General features: G+C 46.0%; 1 protein-coding gene across 1 annotated transcript in view; it reads left to right on the top strand.

Moving 5' to 3' along the window:
- LOC142011406 (transmembrane protease serine 7-like) overlaps window positions 1-20,982 on the top strand; it is a 91,514-nt gene extending 70,532 nt beyond the window's left edge. The window contains exons 12-19 of the mRNA XM_074990843.1: window positions 2,269-2,405; window positions 3,873-3,980; window positions 10,164-10,274; window positions 12,158-12,274; window positions 14,687-14,864; window positions 15,965-16,233; window positions 17,099-17,235; window positions 20,802-20,982. Coding sequence (XP_074846944.1) covers window positions 2,269-2,405; window positions 3,873-3,980; window positions 10,164-10,274; window positions 12,158-12,274; window positions 14,687-14,864; window positions 15,965-16,233; window positions 17,099-17,235; window positions 20,802-20,972 — 1,228 coding nt within the window. The 3' untranslated portion in view covers window positions 20,973-20,982. The remainder of the gene's footprint in view (window positions 1-2,268; window positions 2,406-3,872; window positions 3,981-10,163; window positions 10,275-12,157; window positions 12,275-14,686; window positions 14,865-15,964; window positions 16,234-17,098; window positions 17,236-20,801) is intronic.
- The last annotated feature ends 4,292 nt before the right edge of the window (window positions 20,983-25,274 follow it).

The raw sequence follows: 25,274 nt of genomic DNA, 5'->3' as shown, positions 1-25,274 counted from the left end.
TCCCATGGGGAAGGACCACCTCAACTGTCATCCAGCGACACCCCATACTCGCCCCCTCAGCCTGTACCTGGGCTTGCTGCCACTGGGAGAAAACCAACAATTCTTTTTTCTGTGATGATGGGAGGTGGGATGGATGGCCAGTTGAGAATACAGTCGCTGCACCTGTGTTGGCAATATAGTGTAGGCAGAAACCAAAAATTCTTTCCTCTTACATTCTTCTCAATCTAACATTCTGGGCCTCTGCATGATTTTCAGGGATCACATTTCTGCAATGATGGGAGGTGGAATACTCAATGAATGGCCAGCTGAGAGCACAGTCGTTGCATGGAAGCCTTTTAGTGCACTGGAAAGCCCCAAACCCTTTCCATTAACAATAGCATATGGGGAAACAAAAAATTATTTCCTTCTTCCTACATTATTCCCCCTGCATGATTTTCAGGTATCACATTTTGGCAATGATGGGAGGTGGAATGGGTGGCCAGTTGAGAATATAGTTTCTGCACCTGTGTTGGCAACGTAAGGTGTGGGGAAACCAAACATTCTTTCTTCTAATTTTAAGTGTCTTTTGCATTATTTCGAATGGATGGACTTATTTTCAGGGATTGGAAGGGGAATGATGAAAATGCAATAGGGGAAGATGACGTCAAGACCAGCAAGCATACCCAGAATGCTATGGGGATGAGGGAACTGTGGGATAGCTTCCCACAATGTATTACTGCAACAGTCGATGTTAACCAATATGTGTGTGGCAGCAATGACTCAACTTTGTGGGGAGCAAGGTGTGAAGTGAGGATGGTCAAAATTGAATTTATAAATTCCAAAATTAGAAAATCAGTGTAAATAAATTTGAATTTATCTCATAGTGTAGATGCAGCTTCAGTGTCTGTGCTGTTATTTAGCTGTAATTTACCCTAAATATCTTTTAAGAGCCCAGTAAGCAGTGGAAGTGTTGGTAATGTTGCTAGAAAATACTGGAAACCCTCAATGCACGGTTTCGAGTTGTACTTAACTCACATTAACTCAAGTTAAGTGCAGCTCAAAATCCCGCTCCCCATGGCCCCACTCAGCCCCAGTTCCACCCCTCCCACCCCAGGCACTGGCTCAGACCCCCTGTGTCCTGGCTCAGGCTCACCACCCCCGCATGTGGCTCTGGCTGAACTGCCCCCCTGCCACGCAACTCCAGCTCAACCCCCAAGCCCAGGTCCAAAGCCCCCATGGCCCAACTCACCACCCAAGCACAGCTCTGGCTTGATCCCCAACCCCAGTTCACTCCCCCCACACAGCCCTGATTCACCCCCCGCACGACTCACTCCCACCCCACATGCAGCTCTGGCTCACCACCCCCCAGCCCTGGGTCATTCCCACCCTGTGCAGCTCCAGCTCAAGCCCCACAGGGCCGTGTGGCACTGGCTCACCACCCATCCAAGGATTAACTCCCTGCCCCCTCTCATGCCCCAACCCACCGCTAGGCTTAACATCCCCAGCTGTCCCTCCCCACCCAGGACTTACCTTTGAAAAGAAGCTCCAGGTACTCCTGCTGCTTCACCTGCTGCAGAACATGCATTCCACCAGGGAAAAACTGCTCCCAACTTACACGAAATTCGAGTTATGTGGCAGTGCCTGGGAACACGACCTTCATGTAACTTGAGGAACTTCTGTACTGACCTCCCGCGGTCCAGCAAATTCTCTTATCCAGCACCAGTCAGGTCCACCAGTCACGAGACAAGAGAGGTTCAACCTGTATATGCAAATCTCAGTATTCACTGAAGAAAATTAAGTTTCTAGCCCACACCGATGCAGAAAAAAATTTGAAGGTATGCAGTGAGCGCCTAAGGGCTTAGATCCTAGAAAGCCAAAAATGCTGACTGTAGTATTTAAATAAAGTCTTAAATTTCCAAGTCAGTCTCATGATTTTTGGAATGCGTGAGGTTGGCAGTAGTGCAGTTGGTTTGATTTTGTCCCATTCATAGCTCAATGGAGAGTAAGTTGAGTGATGTCGCTTTAATGTGCATGTGTCTTTCAGCTGAGACCTACTCTCTGCCCCTCTGCCCCTGGCAGAATGGGTGAGGGATTACATGTCTCTAGTCTCATTTGCCTTATCTCCAAACATAAATCTTCTCATTTGCCTTATTTCCAAAGCTGAAATAAGTTAGACCACTACACTCTATACCAGGTTTCTGGTCTTCTATGGTGCTGTACTGAAATAGTATGTGAAGCACATTATTGCTAAGCAGTGTTTTTTAAACTAATGTTATCACTCATTCTTAGGTACTGTGGTTACTACATTGATCATCAAACAGTTTTCCACATTGCAAACTCTGTAGTTAACATTGAGCTTCAGTGTAGTTCCAAGCTCTCAGAGCAGCCTCTTCTAGTGGAGTATGGAAGCTACGACATCAGCCAACGTAAGATGGATTTCATTTTTCCCTGTGCATGTTTATAAAATACCATATTGAATTAGCATGTTTATCACAAGTTTAGTTTCACTGAGATTCATGACAAGTGAGTTTTCTGCATTTCCTGAGACGCTGAATTAACCTGAGAATAAATATCCTTAGGAAATCCTGTTTTCATCACAAAAGACTTTAGACTTAAAATAAAATACAAGTTGCACCTCCCTGGGCCAGCTCCCTCGGAACCTGAGTGGTGCCAGACCAGGGGCCTCTGGGGCTCTGTAGTCCAGCAACATCTGTGGTCCCAGCGTTCTTAAATATCAGCTGAATTCACTGTTACTCCCCACTCTGCCCACAAAAGCTTTTGATAATGCATGTCTCTAGTTTCTGATATTTTATTTTGCTGCTTCAGAGAGCTACCTCATTGCACAGCCCACCAATTAACAAACTCTGCTCATACTATTTTCTCTGTAGATTTGCATATTCTACCATGCAGCAACTTAACAAAAGAGCCAGCTATGAACAGCAGAAATTATAGGCAGTTTGGTGTGAAACCACGGGGAACATTTATCAGATGTGGAGATACAGAAAAGATTTATTCAAGGAGTGAGGGGAATATATGAGGATATAATAGGAAAAAAATCCCAACTGATATATGTTTAACAGACTGTGGCCGTGTCTACACTAGCCCCAAACTTCGAAATGGCCATGCAAATGGCCATTTCGAAGTTTACTAATGAAGCGCTGAAATACATATTCAGCGCCTCATTAGCATGCAGGCGGCCGCGACACTTCGAAATTGACGCGGCTTGCCGCCACACGGCTTGTCCAGACGGGGCTCCTTTTCGAAAGGACCCTGCCTACTTCGAAGTCCCCTTATTCCTATGAGAAGATGGGAATAAGGGGACTTCGAAGTAGGCAGGATCCTTTCGAAAAGGAGCCCCATCTGGATGAGCCACGTGGAGGCGAGCCGTGTCAATTTCACAGTGCCGTGGCTGCCTGGATGCTAATGAGGCGCTGAATATGTATTTCAGCGCTTCATTAGTAAACTTCGAAATGGCCATTTGCATGGCCATTTCGAAGTTTGGGGCTAGTGTAGACATGGCCTGTGTGTATAGATCTTATATGTTAATTTTTCTAATGACCATCTTATACACTGGAGAAGGACTGGTCCATACTGCAGAGACATTTGCATTTGAAATGTATAAACAGAAATGGGTATCTGAAAGGGTAATCTGAATATTTAAAAAAATGCTGTTCTTGTTTCACTGGTGGAAATTGAGTGAAGAATAGGTTGTAAGACTAGGTGTAGTATTCAATGCTTTTCCAATAAGTTAAGGTGTCAGTAATAACACAGGTAACAATGTTTCAAACATATTTTACTGGGCTTTCATGCAATATTTGAATGGCCTTACTTTAATGCTGTGAATTGCAAGTATTTGGTAGCAGAGAATTTTTACTTTGTCTATTTGCCTTCAGCATGTCCAGCCGGATACTTCCAGTGTTCCAGTGGCTTATGCATTCGTCAGGCTCAGCACTGTGATGGGGTAAATGACTGCTTTGATGAAAGCGATGAACTCTTTTGTGGTTAGTATTTGCTTATAATTGGCAAAGAGAAACCCAGTGAATGTATAAGCTCTTTTTTTTCCCTGTTGGAATTTAAAGAAGAGTAAATACCAGGAAACTTGAGTTTTCTAGCCTGGTTTTGTATGCTTGAGATTAATTCAGGTTTGGTTAGTGAAAGAAACTTGAAAACATTTTGAGCTTTGTGTATTTGCTACAGACAAGAGTGTGAAACTGAAGAGCAAGGGGGATATAGGTCAATCTGTTAGACAAAACTACCCGAAACAAGTCACAGTTGTTTTCTTCCAGAGGCTGACATTGTTAAATTAAAACATTCAGTGTCCCATCTGCTTCTTCCTCTTCCTTCATCTTGGTAATACAAATTTATTCCAATTTAAGGGTGTTGTTGGGGCCAGGCTATACATTGCGTTAGTGCACTAGACTTTAGGCATTAAGGATATGTTATTTGAAGACTACTGGATCAGCCATCCTGTCCACTGTAATCAAAGGTTAAAAATCACTGTAAAAAGCAATAGCATGCACTATGTTAATTAAGATAGAATATACAGAGCCAAAGAGTTAAGGTGTTGCTATGATCCTGAAACAGTGCAGCTTGAAACAGTGTTAAGCAAGGTTTTGGGGATTGGTATATAGAGACCTCAGCCTGCTTTGTACCATTGGGTAAACATGATTGAATATCCTCTCAACCTTTCTCATGAAAGAAAAGAAGGGAAAATAGTTAAAGCATTTGAGATTTAAAACTTTAATTAGGATAAGTCTTAGAAGGTTTTAGAAGGAAAATGCCCCTGTTTCACAGGATCTTAGTTGGTTTTAAAGATGTTAATACTTGTCCTTTTTGGGGGAAAAAGAAATTAGTTAGGATTTGCTCGAGCTGCTTGCTTGTTCTTGTTAAAATCCAGTGCATTTCAACCCAGGCAGTGATGAGGATTCAGCTGGTGTGAGGGGAGTGGGCAGTGTTATCTGGGTTCCTCTTTCTGGCCCAGTCAGGTCAAGACTTCTTCCAGATTGGGATGAAGAAGGTCTGGTGTCCCAGAAGATAAAGGGGTATTAGTCATGACGACATCTCTCTAAAGTCTCTTTCTTTAAGGGATGAAATAGCCTATCCTCTCATTGGTTTGTGCACCAGCTAGGCTTAGTTTTTGACACACTGATATTGGTTCACTAATATCAGTTCCACACATTCCATATTCACTAGGAGTGAGTGTAATAGTCCTTGAGATATATTAGTAGGCCATTTGGTTGTACTAATTCAGTCTTTCTGTTTCATTTTTGTCACTTTTGGTATCACCATTTGTTGTTGGAGGTTATTGTGACATCTTATGGACTTACACTCAATTTTTACAGCTGAGATCACCATCAGGATACCTTCATTAGCTCAATTATAACAGATGTGGGTTCAACTTCTGAATTTGCCACTGATGAGTTTTGTGACTTTGGGTGACTCATTGAATGTTCTTCTCACCTTTGTAAAGCAGTTGGTGAGAGGAAAATGGTATGAATCTTTAAAGCCGTGTCTACATGTGCACGCTACTTCGAAGAAGTGGCACTAACTTCGAAATAGCGCCCGTCACGGCTACACGTGTTGGGCGCTATTTCAATGTTAACATCGACGTTAGGTGGCGAGACGTCGAAGCTGCTAACCCCATGAGGGGATGGGAATAGTGCCCTACTTTGACGTTCAACGTCGAAGTAGGGACCGTGTAGTCTTTGCATGTCCCGCAACATCGAAATTGCGGGGTCCTCCATGGCGGCCATCAGCTGAGGGGTTGACAGATGCTCTCTCCAGCCCCTGAGCTCAATGGTGGCCATGTGGAGCGGCCCCTTAAAGGTCCCCGCTCCCTCCCTTCCTGTGCAGGAAGCTGAGAGAACGTGCAGGCGGCAGCCCAGACACGCTGCCAGCCTGCATGTTCCTCAGCCAGCACAGACAGCCACCCCAGCTGCGATGGCCGCCTGGCAGCCCCCCCAGCACCCCCAGGGGACCCCCCCCAAGGGGAGCCAGGGCGGCAAGTGGCAGCGGGGCCCCTCCTGGACGGAGGCTGAGCTTCGGGACCTGCTGGGGCTCTGGAGCGAGGAGGAGGTGCTCCAGGTAATGGGGAGCAAGAGGCGGAACGCGGATGCATTCGCTTGGCTGGCTGACGGCCTGGCTGCCCGGGGTCACCCTGCCCGCACTCCGGACCATGTCCGGAGTAAAGTCAAGGAGCTGCAGCAGGGTTACGCCCCGGCCCGGGATGCGGCCGGCTGATCTGGGGCCACCCCCATCACTTGCCCCTTTTACAAGGAGCTCAGGGACATCCTGGGCCCCTGGCACACCTCCTCCCCTCCGGCCACTCTTGATACCTTGGCTGAGGAGCCCCAGCAGGCCCCAGAGCCGGAGTCTGCCCTGGAGGTAAGCCCTGGGGCACCGGAGCAGGAGGAGGAGGAGGAGGAGGGGGACTCCTCCTCCACCGACACCGGCCTGCACATCCTCCTGCCATCAAGGAGCAGCAGCCAGGCGTCCGCCCCCCGGGTGTCCCCCGACCGTGGGAGTGGACCTACAGGTATGTACCCCCCCGGTGTACACCCCCGGGATTGAGGGGCGGGGGTAATAGATATGTGGCCAGGGCCCTCCACATGCCCAGATGGCCATGGCCCCAAGGATAGGAGTGCCATGTCCCTCACAGGAGGGCATCAGCCCCTGCCCACCCCCAGCACGACAGTGCCATGCCCCATGCCCGGGGCTGCGGGGAGCGGAACCTCTAGGGTCCCCCAGGAGGAGGTGGTGGGACACCCCGCAGCAGCAGCAGCCGCAGCAGCAGCATGTGATGGAGTTGGGGGAGTGCAAATGCGAGTCTCAGGCTAGATATGAGCAACAAGCTGAATAGCTCCCAGTGGCTAAGGATGATTCTGGGGCTACAACTGGCAGGTTACACCTCTGCCCTGGACAAAGAGGAGGGAGGAGCCGAGCTGGGTTTGAATCGAGGGCCACAGTTAGAGGCAAGGGGAAGGGAGAGCTGGAAGGCAGCCAGCCTGAGGAGAGGGAAAGCTACACCCCAGAGGGGCACCCCTTGGGGTCTTCTCCCCAGGACGGGTAGAAGGACTGTCTCTGACTGCTGTACTGTCACTTCTGGGAGAAACTGGGCATCTGTTGCCTAAGAAACCTCTCTTGTCAGACCCTGCTGAGTGAAGTGAGAGTCACTCCCGCTGGGGGACGGGGTGCAGTGCAGGGGGACCCTTGAACCCCATCACAGCAGCATCTCCCGGGGACGGGGATGGGGAACCTGCAGCACAGGGGTGGGGGGACAAGGGCCACGGCTCAGGGCCCACACTAACGCCTGTCTCCACTCTTCTTCCCCCCGTCCTGTGTTTTGCAGCTGCACCATCGGAAGGACCGGACAGCGCCAGCGAGGCATCAGTGGTCCCGGAATCCCCTCCGGGGCCATCGCTCCAGGCCAGCCCCTCGGCGGAGGACCGACCGGCCCCACGGCAGGCAAGACGGTGGACCCAGCACCACCACCCGACGGCGACGAACCCCCAGCTGCTGGCCCTCCACCGCCGGCAGGTGGAGGTCATGGAGCAGCGGCTGCGGGTGGAGCAACGTCGCCTCCACCTCCAGGAGCGGGTGCTGGCCTGGCGCCAAGAGGCATGGGAGGCCTACATGGAGACCTTTAACCGCATAGCGGACTACCCGGCCCCCCATGCTACGCCGGCCGCCGCTGCACCCGCCCTGACTGCTCCACCCGCTGCGCCACCTGCTGCTCTGCTCATCGCTGCGCCGTCCACCATTGCCCCGCCACCCGCCACCGAGGGCCGTTCTGCCGAGGGAGACCTGGGGCCAGCTGACACTCGCCAGCCATATCTGCCGGTCTGCCCAGCCCCCAGCCAGCCCCGGACAGGGCTGTGTCCGAGGCGGGGCTCCCGGCCGCCCACCCCCAGTGCTGGACTATAGGGGCGTGGGGCCCAGGACGTGCCCCCCCCCTTGTATATATTCCCCCCACTGTTTTGTTCTTTGCATTGTATATAGTTTGTATTTATTTATTTGTACCCCCCGTTTCCCCAGTCTGATCCTTCCCCCCCCAATGTAAATAGTTCTCCCCTTCCTTGTTATCCCTGTTTTTTTTTGTTAATATATACATACACTTTTCATATTTAAGTTAATTAGAAGTTCCTGTATATAGTTAGTTTTAGTTAGAACAGAGTTCAAAGTAAACAAGTTTGATTTCACAAACAAGTGTCTGCTTTTATTTGTCCAGGAAAAGTGTGTGTGGGGGTGTGCTGTTGGGTGCTCCGTGGTGTGGGCGTAGGGGCAGGGAGTGTTGTGGAGGATGGCGGTGGGGCAGTAGGGGGCCTGCCAGCGTTCAGCCCGCGGCCTCATCGAAGTGGGCCCGCAGGGCCTCCCGGACCCAGGTACCTTCGGGGTCCACCTGGCGACGGGGGGCAGCAGGCGGCTGCACATCGGCCCTGCCGGCCTCCACAGCCCAGCCCTGAAAGAAGGCCCCCCCCCTTGCTCTCCACCAGATTGTGCAGGGCACTGCACGCACCCACAATCTGAGGGATGTTGGTGGGGCCCGCATCCAGGCGGGTGAGGAGACACCTCCAGTGCCCATTGAGATGGCCAAATGAGCGCTCCACCACCTGGCGCGCGTGGTTCAGGCGCTGGTTGAAGCGCTCCTGGCTGGCAGAGAGATGGCCCATGTACGGGTGCATGAGCCAGGGCCGGAGGGGGTACGCCGCATCTGCGATGACGCAGAGGGGCATGGTGGTGTCCCCCACAGGGATCTCCCGCTGCGGGATGTAGGTCCCCGCCTCCAGCCGGCGGCACAGGCCTGAGTTCCGGAAAACCCGGGCGTCATGGGTGCTACCAGGCCAGCCCACATAAATACCCTGGAAACGGCCCCGGCTGTCCACCAAGGCCTGGAGGACCACTGAGTGGTAGCCCTTCCGGTTTATGTAGCGTCCTCCACTGTGCTCCGGGGCGCGGATGGGGATGTGAGTCCCATCCAGAGCCCTGAAGCAATTGGGGAAGCCCAGGGTGGCAAAGCCCACGATGGTGGCATCTGGGTCCCCCAGCCTCACGAGCCTGTGGAGGAGCATGGCGTTGATGGCATGCACGACCTGCAGGGGAAGCACATGGGAGACCACCAATGAGGGGTGAGCAGGGTGTGCGTGGCCCTCCCCTGCCAGGGCCCCTCTCCCCTGCCAGGGCTGCCTCCCCGCCTCCCCCCGTGGGTCCTCTTACCTCCATGAGGACAGCCCCGACGGTGGCCTTGCCGACGCCAAACTGCTGTCCCATGGATCGGTAGCTGTCTGGAGTGGCCAGCTTCCAGACAGCGATGCCGACCCGTTTCTCCACTGGGAGGGCACGCTGCATGGCGGTGTCCTGGTGTCTGAGTGCAGGGGCGAGCCACTGGCATAGCTCCATAAATGTCTGCCGGCTCATCCTAAAGTTCCTGAGCCAGCGGTCGTCGTCCCACTCCCCAAGCACCAGCTGCTCCCACCAGTTGGTGCTGGTGGGGTAGCTCCACAGCTGCCGGCGTGTGAGGCCGGGGGGGGAGGGCGTCGGGGTGCTGCAGGGTTGGGGGTTGAGTCCTCCTCCCCTGCAGGCCGCTCCTCCTCCTGTGTGGCAAGGAGGTGCTCAGCTGCCTCCCGCATGGCATGGAGCAGGGTGAGCCCTGCTCCTGCAGGGGCGGCTGGGTGGACCTCTGGCTGCTGCTGCTGCTGCTGCTGCTGCTGCTGTTGCTGCTGGGGGTCCATGCCTGCGTTGCCCAGGGTCTGTGTGCCTATGGCTCCTCAGACCGCGTGCTGTGCAGGCTGAGTGTGTCTGGGAGGGGCCCTTTAAGGGAGCGGCTAGCTGTTGCCCTGGAAGCGCTAGCCCGCCCTGTGACCCTGTCTGCAGCTGTGCCTGGCACCCCTATTTCTATGTGTGCTACTTTGGCGTGTAGACGTTCCCTCGCTGCGCCTATTTCGATGTGGTGCTGCGCAACGTCGATGTTGAACATCGACATTGCCAGCCCTGGAGGACGTGTAGACGTTATTCATCGAAATAGCCTATTTCGATGTCTCCACATCGAAATAGGCTACTTTGATGTAGGCTTCACGTGTAGACGTAGCTTTAGATTGCAACAATGGTAGTATTAATAAAACTACACAGCCCTCTAAATTTGGTCATTATATATGTGTTGCTGATGTCCTGTTTTCTTCCTGCTCTAGTTATGTACAAAGTGAATTGTAATGTCAGCTTCTCGCTGCAGCGTTCTTCCCTTGCCTGTGATGGAATACATGACTGTGAGGATGGCAGAGATGAGCAGAACTGCACCAAAAGTATGTTACCTTTTTAATCAAGTGCATTTCCTGTCCATTGCTCACCCAGCTGCAGTTGCAATAGCTAGCCCAAATGACTTACTTTAAAGGGCATGGTGAAACTCTCACATGAATTTCATTAGCCGGTTGTTTCTGTGTGAGCGTGAAATGATAAATGTTTGTAAAAAAGCCCAACAAACCTCCAAGGCTGCTTTTGAAACTAAAAGTCTGAACAGAGCCATGTTTGACGTAAGTCTTATTGGGAGTCAGACAGGCATAGTTTTGTTTGAGGCACATGTTTCTGAGAAGAGCAAAACATTAAAAGAACAAAATTGGGGAAATGTTACAAAAATATATTTTGAAGACTAGCCATGTGAAATTTCTTAGGGTATTTCTGTGTTTGCAATAAATGAGTGACCAAAGAAGGAAAGGACATGAAGGATGGTCGGGCCCAACGGGTAGTGGTCAATGGCTCAATATCTGGATGGCGGTCTGTTTCAAGAGGAGTGCCGCAAGGCTTGGTTCTGGGGCCGGTGTTATTCAACATCTTTATTAATGACCTGGATGAGGGGCTGGTTTGCACCCTCAGCAAGTTTGCAGATGACACAAAACTAGGGGGGGAGGTAGATACGTTGGAGGGTAGGGAGAGAATCCAGAGGGACCTGGTTAAATTGGAGGACTGGGATAAAAGAAATCTGATATGGTTCAATAAGGAGAAGTGTAGAGTCCTGCTCCTGGGGTGGAAGAATCCCAAACATTGTTACAGGCTGGGGACCGACTGGCTTAGCAGCAGTACGATGGAAGGGGACCTAGGAGTTATGGTGGATGAAAGGCTAGATATGAGTAAACAGTGTGTCCTTGTAGCCAAGAAAGCTAATGGCATACTGGGGTGCATTAGGAGGAGCAGGATTTCAAGCAGATCTAGAGAAGTAGTTACTCCTGTTTATTCGGCACTGGTGAGGCCACATCTGGAATATTGTGTCCAGTTTTGGGCCCCCCAGTATAAAAAGGATGTGGATTTGCTAGAGCAGGTTCAGTGAAGGGCAACAAAAATGATTAAGGGTCTGGAGCACAAGACCTATGAGGATAGGCGGAGGGATTTGGGCTTGTTTAGTTTACAGAAGAGAAGACTTAGAGGTGATTTAATAGCAGCCTTCAACCTCCTGAAGGGGAGCTCTAAAGAGGAGGGTGAGAAACTGTTCTCAGTGGTGTCAGATGGCAGAACAAGGAGTAATGGTCAGAAGTTGAAGAGGGAGAGGTGTAGGTTAGATATTAGGAAAAACTTCTTCACCAGGCGGGTGGTGAAGCATTGGAATGCGTTGCCTAGAGAGGTGGTGGATTCTCCATCCCTTGAGGTTTTTAAGTCCTGGCTGGACAAGGTCCTGGCTGGGATGACTTAGTGGGGGTTGATCCTGCTTGAAGCAGGGGGCTGGACTAGATGACCTCCTGAGGTCCCTTCCAGCCCTATGATTCTGTGATTGTGTGACACAGAGGTTGGAATACATCTTGTCCAAAATTTGATTGTTCAAGCTTTCTTCATTGAGTTGCTATGGTTAATGTATACTATTGGTATAGAAGTATTGATTTCTTTGATAATGACTTTCATTTTTCTCCAGTCTACACATAGGCCTGGCCTATCCTACTTTACTGGTTAGGAATATGAAAATAGAATGCCTTCCAAAATATCTATGTCACCGAAAGCCCTACTGGAAGTATTGCTTATACTAGGAAAATGTCCGTTAGCTTATTCTGTTCAGTTTTTGCCAGTGTAAATTGAACATCCAGTAGGGTTCTCAGTAGTGGGGGTTCAGCCACCTCTTCAAGTGGAGGCAAATTCTTAATCCAAGATGCTAGAATAGCAGTCCAGAAAGAAGTACATGGTTCCGTTTTGTTTCCTGTTTCAGGTATTCCTTGCAACAACCACACTTTCCAGTGCAGAGATAATGTTTGCATTAAGAAGCAAAATGCAAAGTGTGATGGGACAGTGGACTGTCTTGATGGAAGTGATGAAAGCAACTGTAGTAAGAATCTCTCTCAAATATTGATCTTAACATTTTAGCTTTTTATATTAAATTGTATTTTCCTATTTAAAGTACATATACTTTCTACTCAAGGGAAAATGTGTCCAAAGAGTGTTGGTATGAAGCTTGGAATTCATGGGCTTTTTATTTTAAATTACGGAACTTCCATGGTTGTTTTCAGTATTGTGATGAGCCCTAACTATAACATTTTAGATTGTGATTTTAATCTTTATATTCAAACATAGATTCTTATCTGAGGGGCTAGAAAGTGGGGATAGCTGAAGGGTGAAATTGGATTTCCAGTCAAAAACCAGACCTATTCTATTTAAAATGTTGCAAACATTACAGAAGTTTTAAAATCAGTGACCCAGATGCATGAGTCACTTAAGTTAGAGGATATTTGTCCTGTTAAATGATGACCAGACCCTCGTGAACCTGATGGATGCTTAAGTAAATCATTAACTTTGAAATTTCTGAGGGTCAAGTAGATTTCGAGGGAGAAGGAAAAGCTGCTGAGGATTAACAGTTGTCTTGAAAAGTTGCTTTAAAATCTACTTTTTTTACTATGAACTGTGTGCTAATGAAAGGTGCATGGCATACATCATAGGATAATAACAATGCTCTATGCATAGAAAAAAGGGCAGCCTGGAATATGGTGGTAAACAAATACAGTAATATTTGCCCGAATTTGCAGATATTCTTAGACAAATTTCTCTAACTCTTAGTGTGGAAATGGTGGCAGGATCATGAACACCTATTAAAGGGCTAACTACTAGCAGATGAGCCAGAACCACAGGGTTCATATAGCTAACTGAAGCCTGAATTTGCCATTTTCCTTGAGAATAACCTGCGGCAAAAGGAGTGAGAGTAAGTTCCCTTGTTTGAAACAGCTGGGTTCTAGTCCCAGATGTTGCATAAGGTCACTTAGGAAAGCTCTCAATTACCTTGTTTGTGAGACTGGTGAGTGATAATTAATCCCTCAGGGATATGAAGCTCCTAAAAGGAGTAGCTCCTAACAGTGCTTGTGGAGAACATAGAAACATGGGCAGTCACCGGTGGTAGAGCTGGGACTAGAGCTTGTGGTGAGTGAACCTGCACTCTAGTGCATCTTCTTTCTGGTTACAGGACCTTGTGGTGTGGGGATCTTTTTCCCTTGAGTCCTGCTTCACAGGATGAGTGGAGCTTTTCATGTCAGTGTGAGACTGCCAGTTGCAGGGCCCACAAATGTTGTGTTCATAAATTAACAGGAGCTGGTCTGTGGGACATATTTCTTCCCCAATCCTTTCCTGAATGAGCAGCTTTCCAGTCTTAACCCAGAGGTGCCCAAAAGGCATCCCATGGGCCACAGTCCAGCCCAGGGAGCCTTTTTATTCCTCTGCTGCAGAGCCCCATTGGCTGGCATGCAGAGCTGCAGATGGCCCTGGGGACAGAGTCCTGGCTGGGGCGCAGGGCTGGGGGCAGTGTTTGGGGAAGCGAGGGGAGTTAAACTTGGGGATGGGTAAGGGACAATTTCAGGCTGTAGGGGGTCTAAGCCTGGGAGTGCTTTGGGGCTGCAGGGGCTTTAAGGCTGGGGGGGCAGTCTGGGGTTGTGAGGGGTTTAATTGTGGGGGGGGTGCTTTGGGCCTATTTTGTGTTTGGTCCCCCACAGCACATAAAAATTGCCTTATGGCCCCCAATGAATAAAGGTTGGACACCTCTCTCCTAACCCCACCACTGCCATCATCACTGTGGCTAGTATCAGAGGTGTAGCCATGTTAGTCTGTATATACAAAAACAACAACAGGTATTTTGGAGCATAAGCTAACAAAGTGGGTCTTTATGCACAAAAGCTTATGCTCCAAAATCTGTTAGTCTATAAGGTGCCATAGGACTTCTTGTTGTTTTATCACTGTGGCTGCTGCTCATATGCTGCTTTCTTCACAGTTTGAAGAGAGGGGCAATAGTTAAATTCAGGTCATTCAGTAAAGTGGTGTATGTCGAGGTTTCCCTCCAGCTCAAGTGCAGGCATATGTGTGGGGGGTTGGGTGGGGGGAGTGGCATCTACTCTCTATTTTATATAGTGAAGCACTCCCATAGTAAAGTCATCTCCTGGGTAGGGAAGGGTTATCTCTGCCTTGCAGGTGGTGAATTGAGGCACAGAGAGTAAGTGCTGCCTCACAGTTGCACAGGAAGTCTGTGGCAAAGCTAGGAGGAGAACCCCAAATTCTCTGGCTTGGTGCTGTAACCACAAGACCATCTCTTCTTTAACCGAAGGATAAGGATTTTTGCTCCATGGCCTTTCAGTGTAAAGCCTCTCCAAATAAAAAGAGATGCAGAAAGAAAGATCCTTCTCCCCACCCTTTTGGAAGCATCCTCGCAAATGGTGGGTGATGGTGCCAGCGATGTCATAAGCTTACCAATCTTCTTTTAAAGGCTGTGGCAGTGGTAAAATCAGCAATATTTACCATCGCATCGTAGGAGGCTCTGATGCGCAAGAAGGTGAATGGCCCTGGCAAGTCAGCCTTCATTTTGTTGGCGTTGCTTATTGTGGGGCATCAGTGATCTCCAGGGAATGGCTTCTGTCAGCAGCTCACTGTTTTCAAGGAAACAGGTACACAGTGACATCCACTTAACGCACCTGAAGCACTGAATGTTTTGAATTCTGGTAGATATGGCGGGTGACTTAACTGCACAGTCACGTGATTTCAATTCATATACCACCATGAATTAAATGAATGAGGGTTTTAACCACTATGATCAGACAAAATCCCGCCCACACTTCACATGCACAGAAATCCTAATGATGCTGGGGGTGGGGGGATGGGTCAGAGTCCAGTTATCAAATTTACTTTGATTTCTCATAGGAGAAACTATGTTTTGGTGGCACATTGAATACCTACACTGCTTGAGTATAAATAAGAGTGGACAGTGCAGCTTAGGTGGGTAGAGATATGCCAGAATGTTGAAGTATGTATCTATGCAGCTTTCTACATGCCCAAGCAAGGTCTCTCATGTGTACAATGTGACCTTTAGCAGTCTACTGTCTTGTTGCTGCATTCCTGTCAGAGTCATTCTTTGCCTCTTGTAGTTACCTAGACACCACAGTGTCGGACACAGCCTGTTTTTCAGTTTAGAATGTAGGCACACATACCTTACCTGTTGCCACCATTGTAGAGAAGGTCTTAGATGCAGGTATCTACAAGGTGGTATTACTAACAGTGTTCAGCAAGTTAGACACATTAGAAGGAGGTGTGAGGGAGGGTTCCCTCTAATTTTTCTATCCATGGGTGGAATGAATTTTATTATGTACAAGAAGGCATATGGGGCTGAGCACTACCCGTAGAAAAACTTATGCATGGATATTGGTGACTGTGGACTCTCTGTTAATCAGCTGGATGGCACCTGACTTTCTACTGGGTAGCTGCCCAAGCACTCACCTCACAGGGAGCATTGATGTGAGGACAATGTTCTTTACCCCAGGGGATTGCTAGGTAGGTAGAACGAAAAGGAAGCTGTGGCAAAAGCATTTTGGAAGATGATACCATCATGTGTTCTGTTAGTTCCATATTTTTTGTTTTGGTTTTCTTCTTTTGGGTTTAAAAACTTCCCTTTTATCAGTTAACACACAGGGTTTCCTAAGCATTGTGTCCTGAAGAGATTTTGAAGAGTTGGTCTGGAAGATTTATTGTACATGAATTCATTTTCAATTAGGTTATCCGACCCTCGAACTTGGACAGCGCACTTAGGGATGCGCGCTCAAGGGAATGCCAAGTTTGTGACTCCGGTGAGAAGAATCATTGTTCATGAATACTATAACAACAGAAACTACGACTATGATATTGCACTTCTGCAGCTAAGTGTGCCATGGCCTGACACAATGAAACACGTCATTCAGCCGATCTGCATTCCTTCACTTTCCCATAAAGTGCACAGTGGTGAGAAGTGCTGGATAACAGGCTGGGGTCAAAGGCAAGAAGCAAGTGAGCTCCTATTTTTATTCACCCATCCGGCCAAACTGAGGTCAGGTGTAAGCAAACACATGCCCATTGACTTGAGTGAAGTTATACCGGCTCACTCCAAGGTGGATATTGACTTGTGATCTGGTTCATCTGCACTCTTCTCTGAATTCAGCAAAACCATAGAAGGCAGAATTCCTTGCCTGCTGTCCTGTCATATATTTGTTCTGGTTTTCCTGTGTGAAGGGGTTGTGCTGCTGTGGGAGATTAACTCCTGACACTAAGAAAGGTGCACCCATGGCAGTGACAATGGATTCAAATGTCTGCCCTGTCGGCTTCGAATGGTACTTCCTGGGCCTACCAGGGTGACCATGGGTAATGGTGAATCAGGGTTTAAAATTCCAGAGGGGGAGCCTGAGAAATGGTTACCACATCCAAGGAAAGCAGCATGTGAGCAAATTACCCACTCCCAACCCAGAGAGGTAGTGATAAAAAATAACTGCACTAAGGAAGTGAGTTCTGGTGCTAACTTGATTTCCTTCCTGGAGAACCTTGCTGGCTAGAGATTCTACAGAACCAGGTAGAACTAGAAATCTCATGTGGTAATGTACTTCAGATTGAACTCACATGGCTCTAATCCTTGTTTGGAGTTAGGTTGATGTAAATTTTTAAGCAACTTAATTGTTTAACACAATCTGTCCTTGCATTTCTATTGAGCAGCCCATTGTCATAATGGGTTGCATTGAGATAATTGCCTAGATCAGAAGTAACTGCAGCTAAAGAGTTAGACAGGGAATCTTCAGAACCTAATCCACTAATGCTGAAATACACAAGTCATGTTTCCGAAGTCCATTTAGTCAGGTTGGCTTTCTTACAATATGTTTTCCAGATGATCAAGGATCAATAATTCTGCAAAAAGCTGAGGTAGAAATTGTTGATCAAACATTGTGTCATTCCACATATGGGCTTATCACAGCCCGGATGCTATGTGCAGGAGTGATGTCTGGGAAGAAAGATGGCTGCAAAGTAAGTATTTTTATACAGCTCATGTTAAATCCTTAACTTTTGATCTTCCATTGTTACATTTTAAGCGGTAAGTAACTACGGTTAACTGTCTTGCTTTATGCATAGTTCTGCTCTGAAAAACCGCTTAGCAAAACAGATCTCTTTATCAGCAGGTCTGCCATGTGTGTGCGGACTTCACTGGTATTAAATGTGTTGGCAGTGATGGGAAAGGAAATATTTTTACTCTGGTTAGCACTTCAAAACCAACACAGCAAAAAAGCAGCTGAGACCTACTTCTTTGTGTGCCTCAATAGCACTGTTTACTTAGTTTCAGTTACAGGGCCAATGGGTCACACAAATGGAAGCAGGAATCACAGGTTCTCAGCATAAACACTGCTTTCAAACAGATGAGGACCTAAATGAAAGCATGAACCTAGCCTGACTCTTGGATCCCACCTGGAGATTACAGAGTTGACAGCTGAAGTGCAAGTAAACAAGCCTAATTTTACAATTGAATAGCATACTTGATCTGGAGTCACTGAGAGACCATAAACATGGAATTCTATAATGCCATTTGACTTGGCTCAGTCACTAAGCTATGTAAATTTTCTCCTTAAAACTTGAGCGCCAGAATCTGAGTGGTTTTAAAATCCTGCTTGTACTGCTCAGGATGGAAGTCGTATTGATCCTGATATGTTCTTTCACTAATTTTGGAAAGTTATATAAAAATGAGTATTTAAGGCTTGGCCTACATAAGGAATTTGTCTCAATCCAACAATCAAGGGTTAACTCTACCGCAGCTATGTGAGTGGCTGGCCAAACATAATCAAGGAAAGACACAACTTGCAACATCGATGCTCAATCCCATCCAACACTGGAGGAAGCACTCCCAGGGCAAGTTGTAGCTGTCTCTTTTTTATAATTATTAGAACTTGTCAAAAGGTTAGAATTTCCAAATTGAGACCAAAAAAAGTTGAATTTTTTGAATGTTGAAATTTACCCTACCAAAATTTTTGGTTCTGATTTTTGACTTCTCTGTTTTGTTAGTGTATTGTATAGATAAAATTCAAAACAGTGAGGTTGAAACACGATGGCTATGTCTACACTAGCACCCCCCTTTCAAAAGTTGGAAACACTTTGGGATATGCTACTTTGAGACAAAAGTTTGAGACACTTTGGAATACGCTAATGAGGCCCTGCAATGAACATGCAGGGCCTCATTAGCGTAATGGCAACCGCGGCACTTCAAAAGTGCTGCTTTCGATCACACATGGCTCGTCTACACAGGGTCCTTTTTGAAAGGACCCTGCACATGTCGAAATCCCCTTATTCCTATAACCAAACAAGAATAAGGGGATTTCGACATCTGTGGGGTGCTTTTGAAAAGGACCCCATGTAGAAGAGCCGTGCGTGGGTGAGAGTGGCACTTTCAAAGTGCCGCAGCTGCCATTTTGCTAATGAGGCACTGCATATTCATTGCAGCACCTCATTAGCATATCCCAAAGTGTCTCATTAGCATCCCCCTTTCAAAAGGCAGGTGCTAGTGTAGACACAGCTAACGTATATTATTTCATGAAAACTATTAGCATGAAATTAGTACGTCTGTGGAAATTAATGATATAGTTAAATCTGTGTTTTCTCTTGAGCAATTTTTGAACACCTGTAATAATTATCCTAATGGAGCTTTGTCGACTGGACTGTACTGGCTGGATGTGGGGCAAATTTTCAAAGTATATTAAACTTAATGTTTGTTTTAGATTTGTATTATGCGTGTGGAGGAATTAAGCCATGGATTAGCTATTTCTATGAAAATATGTAAATACAGGTTAAACTCTCTGGTCTCTCTCATACAGCAACATCTGTAATCTGGAATTATTTTACTTGGCTAGATGACCACTTATCATGGATGTAGCCAAGTTTCCTGTGGTCCCGTAAAATTTGTTTATGGACACTAGTCCTGGCACTCAGTGTTCTGTGCTGTTATTCAGCTCTACTTTACCCCAAATTTCTTCTAAGAGCCCAGTAAGCAGTGGAATTTGGAAGTGTTGGCAGTGCTGCCAGACAATATTGACCTCCCGTGGTCAGGCAAAGTCTCTCATTTGGCACCAGTCAGATCCTGAGGGTGCCAGACTAGAGTGGTTCAGCCTTTAGTGCAGTTACTGGAGTATCCTAGTGGTGAAGAGGATACGGCTACTGGATTGCTTTTATCACATTGTAATTCCCTCGTGCTTTCTAAGTGCTAGTATAATTCACAGCAGATCTCTTCATTATGCTTTCCTGTTTGCAAATGCTTTATCAGCCTTCAATATAGAGAAACTGTACACTGTCATGGAAAAAATTTAAAACAAGTGTGTTTGACTCTTATGCATGAGCTCCACATTTCTTTTTCTTTTTGGAAAGTATCAGAGGGGTAGCCGTGTTAGTCTGGATCTGTAGCAGCAACGAAGGGTCCTGTGGCACCTTATAGACTAACAGAAAAGTTTAGAGCATGAGCTTTCGTGAGTTAACTCACTTATTCAGATGCACGAAAGCTCATGCTCTAAACTTTTCTGTTAGTCTATAAGGTGCCACAGGACCCTTCGTTGTTTCTTTTTGGAGTAGATTTAAGGGTCCAATCCTGTTCCTATTTAAATCATCGTTTTTCATATTTTATTGTGGGTTTAATAAGCTATTTGTGGAATGTTATGGTTTGACTTTTCACGTAGGGTCTAATTTTGCTTCTCACCAGCAGATGAATGCATATATCTATGTTACACAATGGCTGTGTCTACATTAGCATTGTTCTTTTGAAAGAGACATGCAAATGAGGAAGTAAAAATGCAAATGAGGTGCAGATTTACATATTGGACACCTCATTTGCACATTCTTCTTTCAAAAGAAAAAAGCAGTATAGACACGGCTTTTTTGAAAGTAAACCCCATTTCCAAAAGAATCTTACTCCTAACCACAAACGTTACACAAATTTTTGAAAATATTCAGGAATAAAGTTCTTTTGAAAACTGTGTTTATATTTGAAAGAGCTGTGTTTACACCACTTTTTTTTTCTTTTGAAAGAAGCTGTTTCCAAAGGAGAATATGCAAATGGGGTGCCAGATATGTAAATCTGCACTTCATTTGCATGCCTCTTTTGAAGTGCAGTGCTAGTGTAGACACAGCCAATATGGCTTGTACATATTCCAGAGGGCAGAATTTGGTCTTTGTTTTAGGTTTGAAGGATAATATTGAATCCTAAAATTTATTGCATTAAAGTTACTCATATATGTAATTTTCAATGGTGAATTCAGGCATTCTAAGTTTTGGCAAAAATAAGCCATCATAGAACTCTAAAATCATATTCAGTGCATGTTATATGGCAGCAATATTAACTCACAATGGTCTACGTGGTGCAAATACATAAACATGATCTGCATTGTCTGTAAGGGAATTAATTTCTTTTATTCCTAATCAGAACTAGTGGGCCAAATTTTTCTGTCATCACTCAAGCGAAGTTTCCATTGAACTCCATGGAGTTTTGTACTATGGAATATTGCTCATAGTTTCTTTCTGTTTATCATAAAAAAATCTAAAATAAAATATTCTTCTTTTAGGGTGATTCTGGGGGACCCCTATCATGTCGAAGCCAAAGTGATGGAAAATGGTTTTTGACTGGTATTGTTAGCTGGGGTTATGGCTGTGGAAGACCAAACTTCCCTGGTGTATACACAAGGGTGTCAAAGTTTGCTTCATGGATTCACAGATATGTGCCGTTGGTTTTGTAATGTGGAAGTGGTCAAAGGGACACAAAAAGGATATATCTGTAATATCTCAATTAAAATCTTATTAATAAAAGTTGGTGCATGTTCAATTTCTTTACATACATCACAGATCACACAAATGCCTTTGCTGCAAAAAAACATAGATTCTACTTGTTTCAATAGAAAATAGCATAAATTCAGAAGGAGGGAGAGATTACATTTTGCACATCTAGGAAGAGCAGTGCAAGAGATGTTTAAGATAGACCACAGGCATGATAGGCCTAATTAAGTGTAAACTTTGGAAAGCAACTGGGGACAGAGCAGTGGCTGCAATGGGGAATGACAAGTCACAACAGTTTTGACAGGAGAGACATGCAGATGAAGATCAGTAGGAACCACCAAGCCCTCTGGTCTGACCTCCTGTATATCTCAGCCCACCAATACCACCCAGCACTCAGACACTAAGGCTATGTCTGCACGATGAGATAAATTCAACTTTAATAAATTGGATTTCTTAACCTAGATGTTACGATTCAAATTTAAGTGTCCACAAACATTCTGGTAATTCGACCCGCTGTTTCTTTGTGTTGAGTTTCCATGTCCCGATTGCCTTCTTGAAGTGTGATTGCGTGAGCAATGCATTATGGGTACCTATCCCATAGTGCCTTAGCCCCGGTTGCTCACTGGTTTTTGATGTCACTATTCCAGAATGCAAAGCACTGTCCCAGAATTCAGAGCACCCAGTAACTGCGTGAAAACGAACAGGAGATTGTGCCATTTTCTCCATCACAGCGCTAGTGCGATCATGGACCCACACATGCTTCAAGCCTCGCCCTGGCTCCACTTCTTCTGGGAGTGTGCATCTGGGCCTGTGGTGTCTCTCAGCTTTGCTGGAAAGAAGTAGACAACCATAGTGCAAACCAGCGAAAGAGCTGGGTCCCATGGCAGCAGTTGATAGGTCTCTTCAAGTACATCCCTGATGACCCAAGCTAGGTCAATGAGCAGCCTAAAGAAATCAGCCCAGCCCTCCATATGACCTATGAGTCTTTGCCTTGTTCATCTCACTTCTCACAATAGTCTGAACAATCCCATTAATGGTTCGTGCTGTTGGGAAGCAGGAGGTATGATAGGTACTTATGTCACAATCAGGCTGTTTGCTTTAACTGGTCATATCCTGCATGGTGGGAGCATGGACCACTGTCTATCTTAGTGTTCAGGCCTACTAATCTCCCTTTCTTCACCTCCTCCAGCAAGAAGCCTAGAGCAAGTAAAGGAGAGACCAGACTGACATGCTGGAAAGAGGGTAAATGATAGTAGAGGAAGCTTTTTTGCGCCTCCCTAGGAATTCCAAAAGCCACTTTCCAAGGGTTCTTATTGGCCCCCTGGTGGCCTTGCAATGGAGCAAGTACACTAGCTGACTTGAATACACAAGTACTCTTGCTCTGATGGCTGAGTGTTGCAGTTTTGAAACAGTTGAAAAACTTACCCCACAAGAATGCTCATGTGCCTGTGTGTTTATATGTGTATCTGACACTTCTTCTCTCTCTAGAAGCTCTGGTGTACACAACTGGAACTGCGAGTGTTTGTCAAGAATGAACAAAAATGTTATGAATACAATATAATGGAATATAAGAATTTTATCCTGAATATTTGACACTAGCACTTTGAACCTTGGTTGGTATGATCCAAAAGTGTGTCACAGCCCCATTTTAATGGAGTTACGAGGTCTGGAGTTAGACTTGCTATGACCCAAAGCCAAAGACTGAGACCCAGTGCCTGGGACTGAAGGTCAGGGCTTCAGCCCTGAGTGGCCAAGCTCAAGATCCTACTAATCTTGCAAGCCAATAATTTCATCAGTGATGAATTGTTACACTTTCACATAGTGTTTAGTGCTCGTGTGCCCTGGCCTTTATGCAATATTGCAGTTCTTAGGAATAGTCTATTTTTTTCTCAAAACAAGATGTATATATTCTAACACGGAACTACTGGTTGCAGAATGAAAAATAAAATTTGTGGATGATTTAGCAAATTTGAAATAGTTGATTCTGTTTCCCATAATCCAAATTTCTCACATAATATTTTAAACGATTGTGAGGGAGGTGGGTGGGGTTCAGAAGTGAATTCAGCAAGCTTCCCCAATCTTGTGAGCTTTCGGGGGAGGGGGTGGAATCTCACTGGACTAATGGATCAGAACTGGCAATGGAGGGGAAAAATACAAGCTTGGGAAAAAGTGGGGTGGGGAGTGGGAAAGTAGAAATATTTTGGAACAGCTGCCAGGAAAAACAATTTCACTTAGTTTGTTAAAAAACTTTTAAAATAAAAACTAAATTTAAGAATTGAATTCATATTCTGAGGAAGCCAAATTTTGAGTAGTTTCACTGGGGGAAAACTCCAAATTGCTTTATCATTCACCTTGAAATCTAGAAGTGGGTCTGTCCCATGAAAGCTCACCGAATAAATTATTTTGCTAGTCTTTAAAGTGCTACTTGACTGCTTTTTGTCTTGAAATCTATGGTGCTGTTAAAGTGTATGCAGCTTTTTCAGGACAGAAGGCTTAATTGAATACATTCTTTTATAGCGGTCTTAAATATCCTCTGAAGAAACAGCCAAGTCATAAACAAAGTTTTACAATGTACAGTGGCACTCAATGTTATCCTCCACTGGGGCATGTAACTAGGGTGGTTATAGCTAAATTACAAGCAGCTTTGAAGATTGTTTTTTCACTAAAGAGTATGCTAGCTCTATGGCATGGTAAATCATCTAAGCATTATTGCCCATCATCTTCAAACACTTGAAACTCTTTCTTTCATTAACCCATCCCTATAATGGTGTGTCCCATGCCTTTGTGATTTAACTCCTACTGCTGTACTATATTTGCTGGAGGTAATGCAAAATCCACAGAGAAGAATTTGTCTTAAGTTTCTGGAACTGGTACTTGCACATTAACGGGGAAGTTCTCAGTGGACAAAATAGGATTTGTGCCTTTTAAATCTGAATCTTAAATCCTTCATTCAACTGATAAATTATGTTGTAGGTGATTATAATTTACTCTGCTCTAATCTATAACTATAATAACTATCTACTAACAAACTAACTAATAATCTATAACTATAATAACTAACTTATATAGCCTACATGTTCCTAAAATGGGGTGCATTTAAGTGGCTGGAATAAAGATTAGAATTCAAACTACCCCAGTTTCTATTGCAGCTCCCTATATAACCTTGAGAGAGTCATTATGCTTCATTCCCTCAGTTTTTTTAACCTGCTCCAGGATCAGCTGCTGTCCCTGCTTCAATTTTTATTGAAGGAACAGAGTTAAAAACAGTAGAGGAGTTCAAGTACCTTGGCAGTGTGATAGCCAATGATGGCTCCCTTGACAAAGAAATCAATGCCAAAATCTGCCAAGGCCAGCTGGGCACTAGGACATCTGAGAGCGTGAGTGTTGAATCAGCACAATATCCGACTGTCCAGTAAACTGAAAGTGTACAAGGCTGTAGTCCTGACCAATCTCCTGTATGGCTGTGAAACCTGGACCTTGTACAGAAAACATATAAACTGCTGGAGCGCTTCCACACACACAGCCTGAGGTCAATACTGCACATTCAGGGGTGGGACAGAGTTACAAACCTGGAGGTCCTGGACAGAGCAGGAACCATGAGCATTGAAGCCATGATTCTGAAAGCCCAACTTTGCTGGACAGGGCACATCATACGAATGGAGGAACCAAGAATCCCTAAGCAACTCCTCTACAGTGAACTCTACCGAGGCAAAAGGAATCAAGGCAGGCTCCGCAAGAGGTATGAAGACTGTGTGAAGGCCCACATTGCTCATGCTGGTTTAAAACCAGATCAGCTAGAGCAGCATGCAAAAGACTGAACAGGCTGGAGTGCTCTCATGCGACACACGTATGACAACTTTGGAGAGGAGTGATGTGTACACTTCATTGATGCTTGTGAGAGGAAGAAAGCAACAGCAGCAGCCACACCAACAGAGCCAGGACAATTCCCTTGCCCCCACTGTGAATACCCATGCCATTCAAAGCTTGGACTCCTCAGCTACATGCGAGTCCACAACCGATGAGCCTGTGAAAGCTCAAGACGTCATCGTCACACACGATGGACCACCTACCTATGATATAACCTTGAGAGAGTTATTAAGCTTCATTCTCTCAGTTTTCTCATCTCATTTATAATATTTGACAATTTCCAGGTACATTATCTTTATGCAAAGATCTTTCTTTAGTAGGTATCTAGGTTTTGTTTGGCATTCCCCAACTATATGCTGGATTCTGTAGACCTTTCTTATGCAAAAGTCATTTAAAAT

The sequence above is a fragment of the Carettochelys insculpta genome, chromosome 1 (genome assembly GCF_033958435.1).
Source record: "Carettochelys insculpta isolate YL-2023 chromosome 1, ASM3395843v1, whole genome shotgun sequence".
NCBI classification, from domain to species: Eukaryota; Metazoa; Chordata; order Testudines; family Carettochelyidae; genus Carettochelys; species Carettochelys insculpta.
The sequence above is the reverse complement of the archived record's forward strand: the minus strand, read 5'-3'. Positions and strand labels throughout refer to the sequence as shown.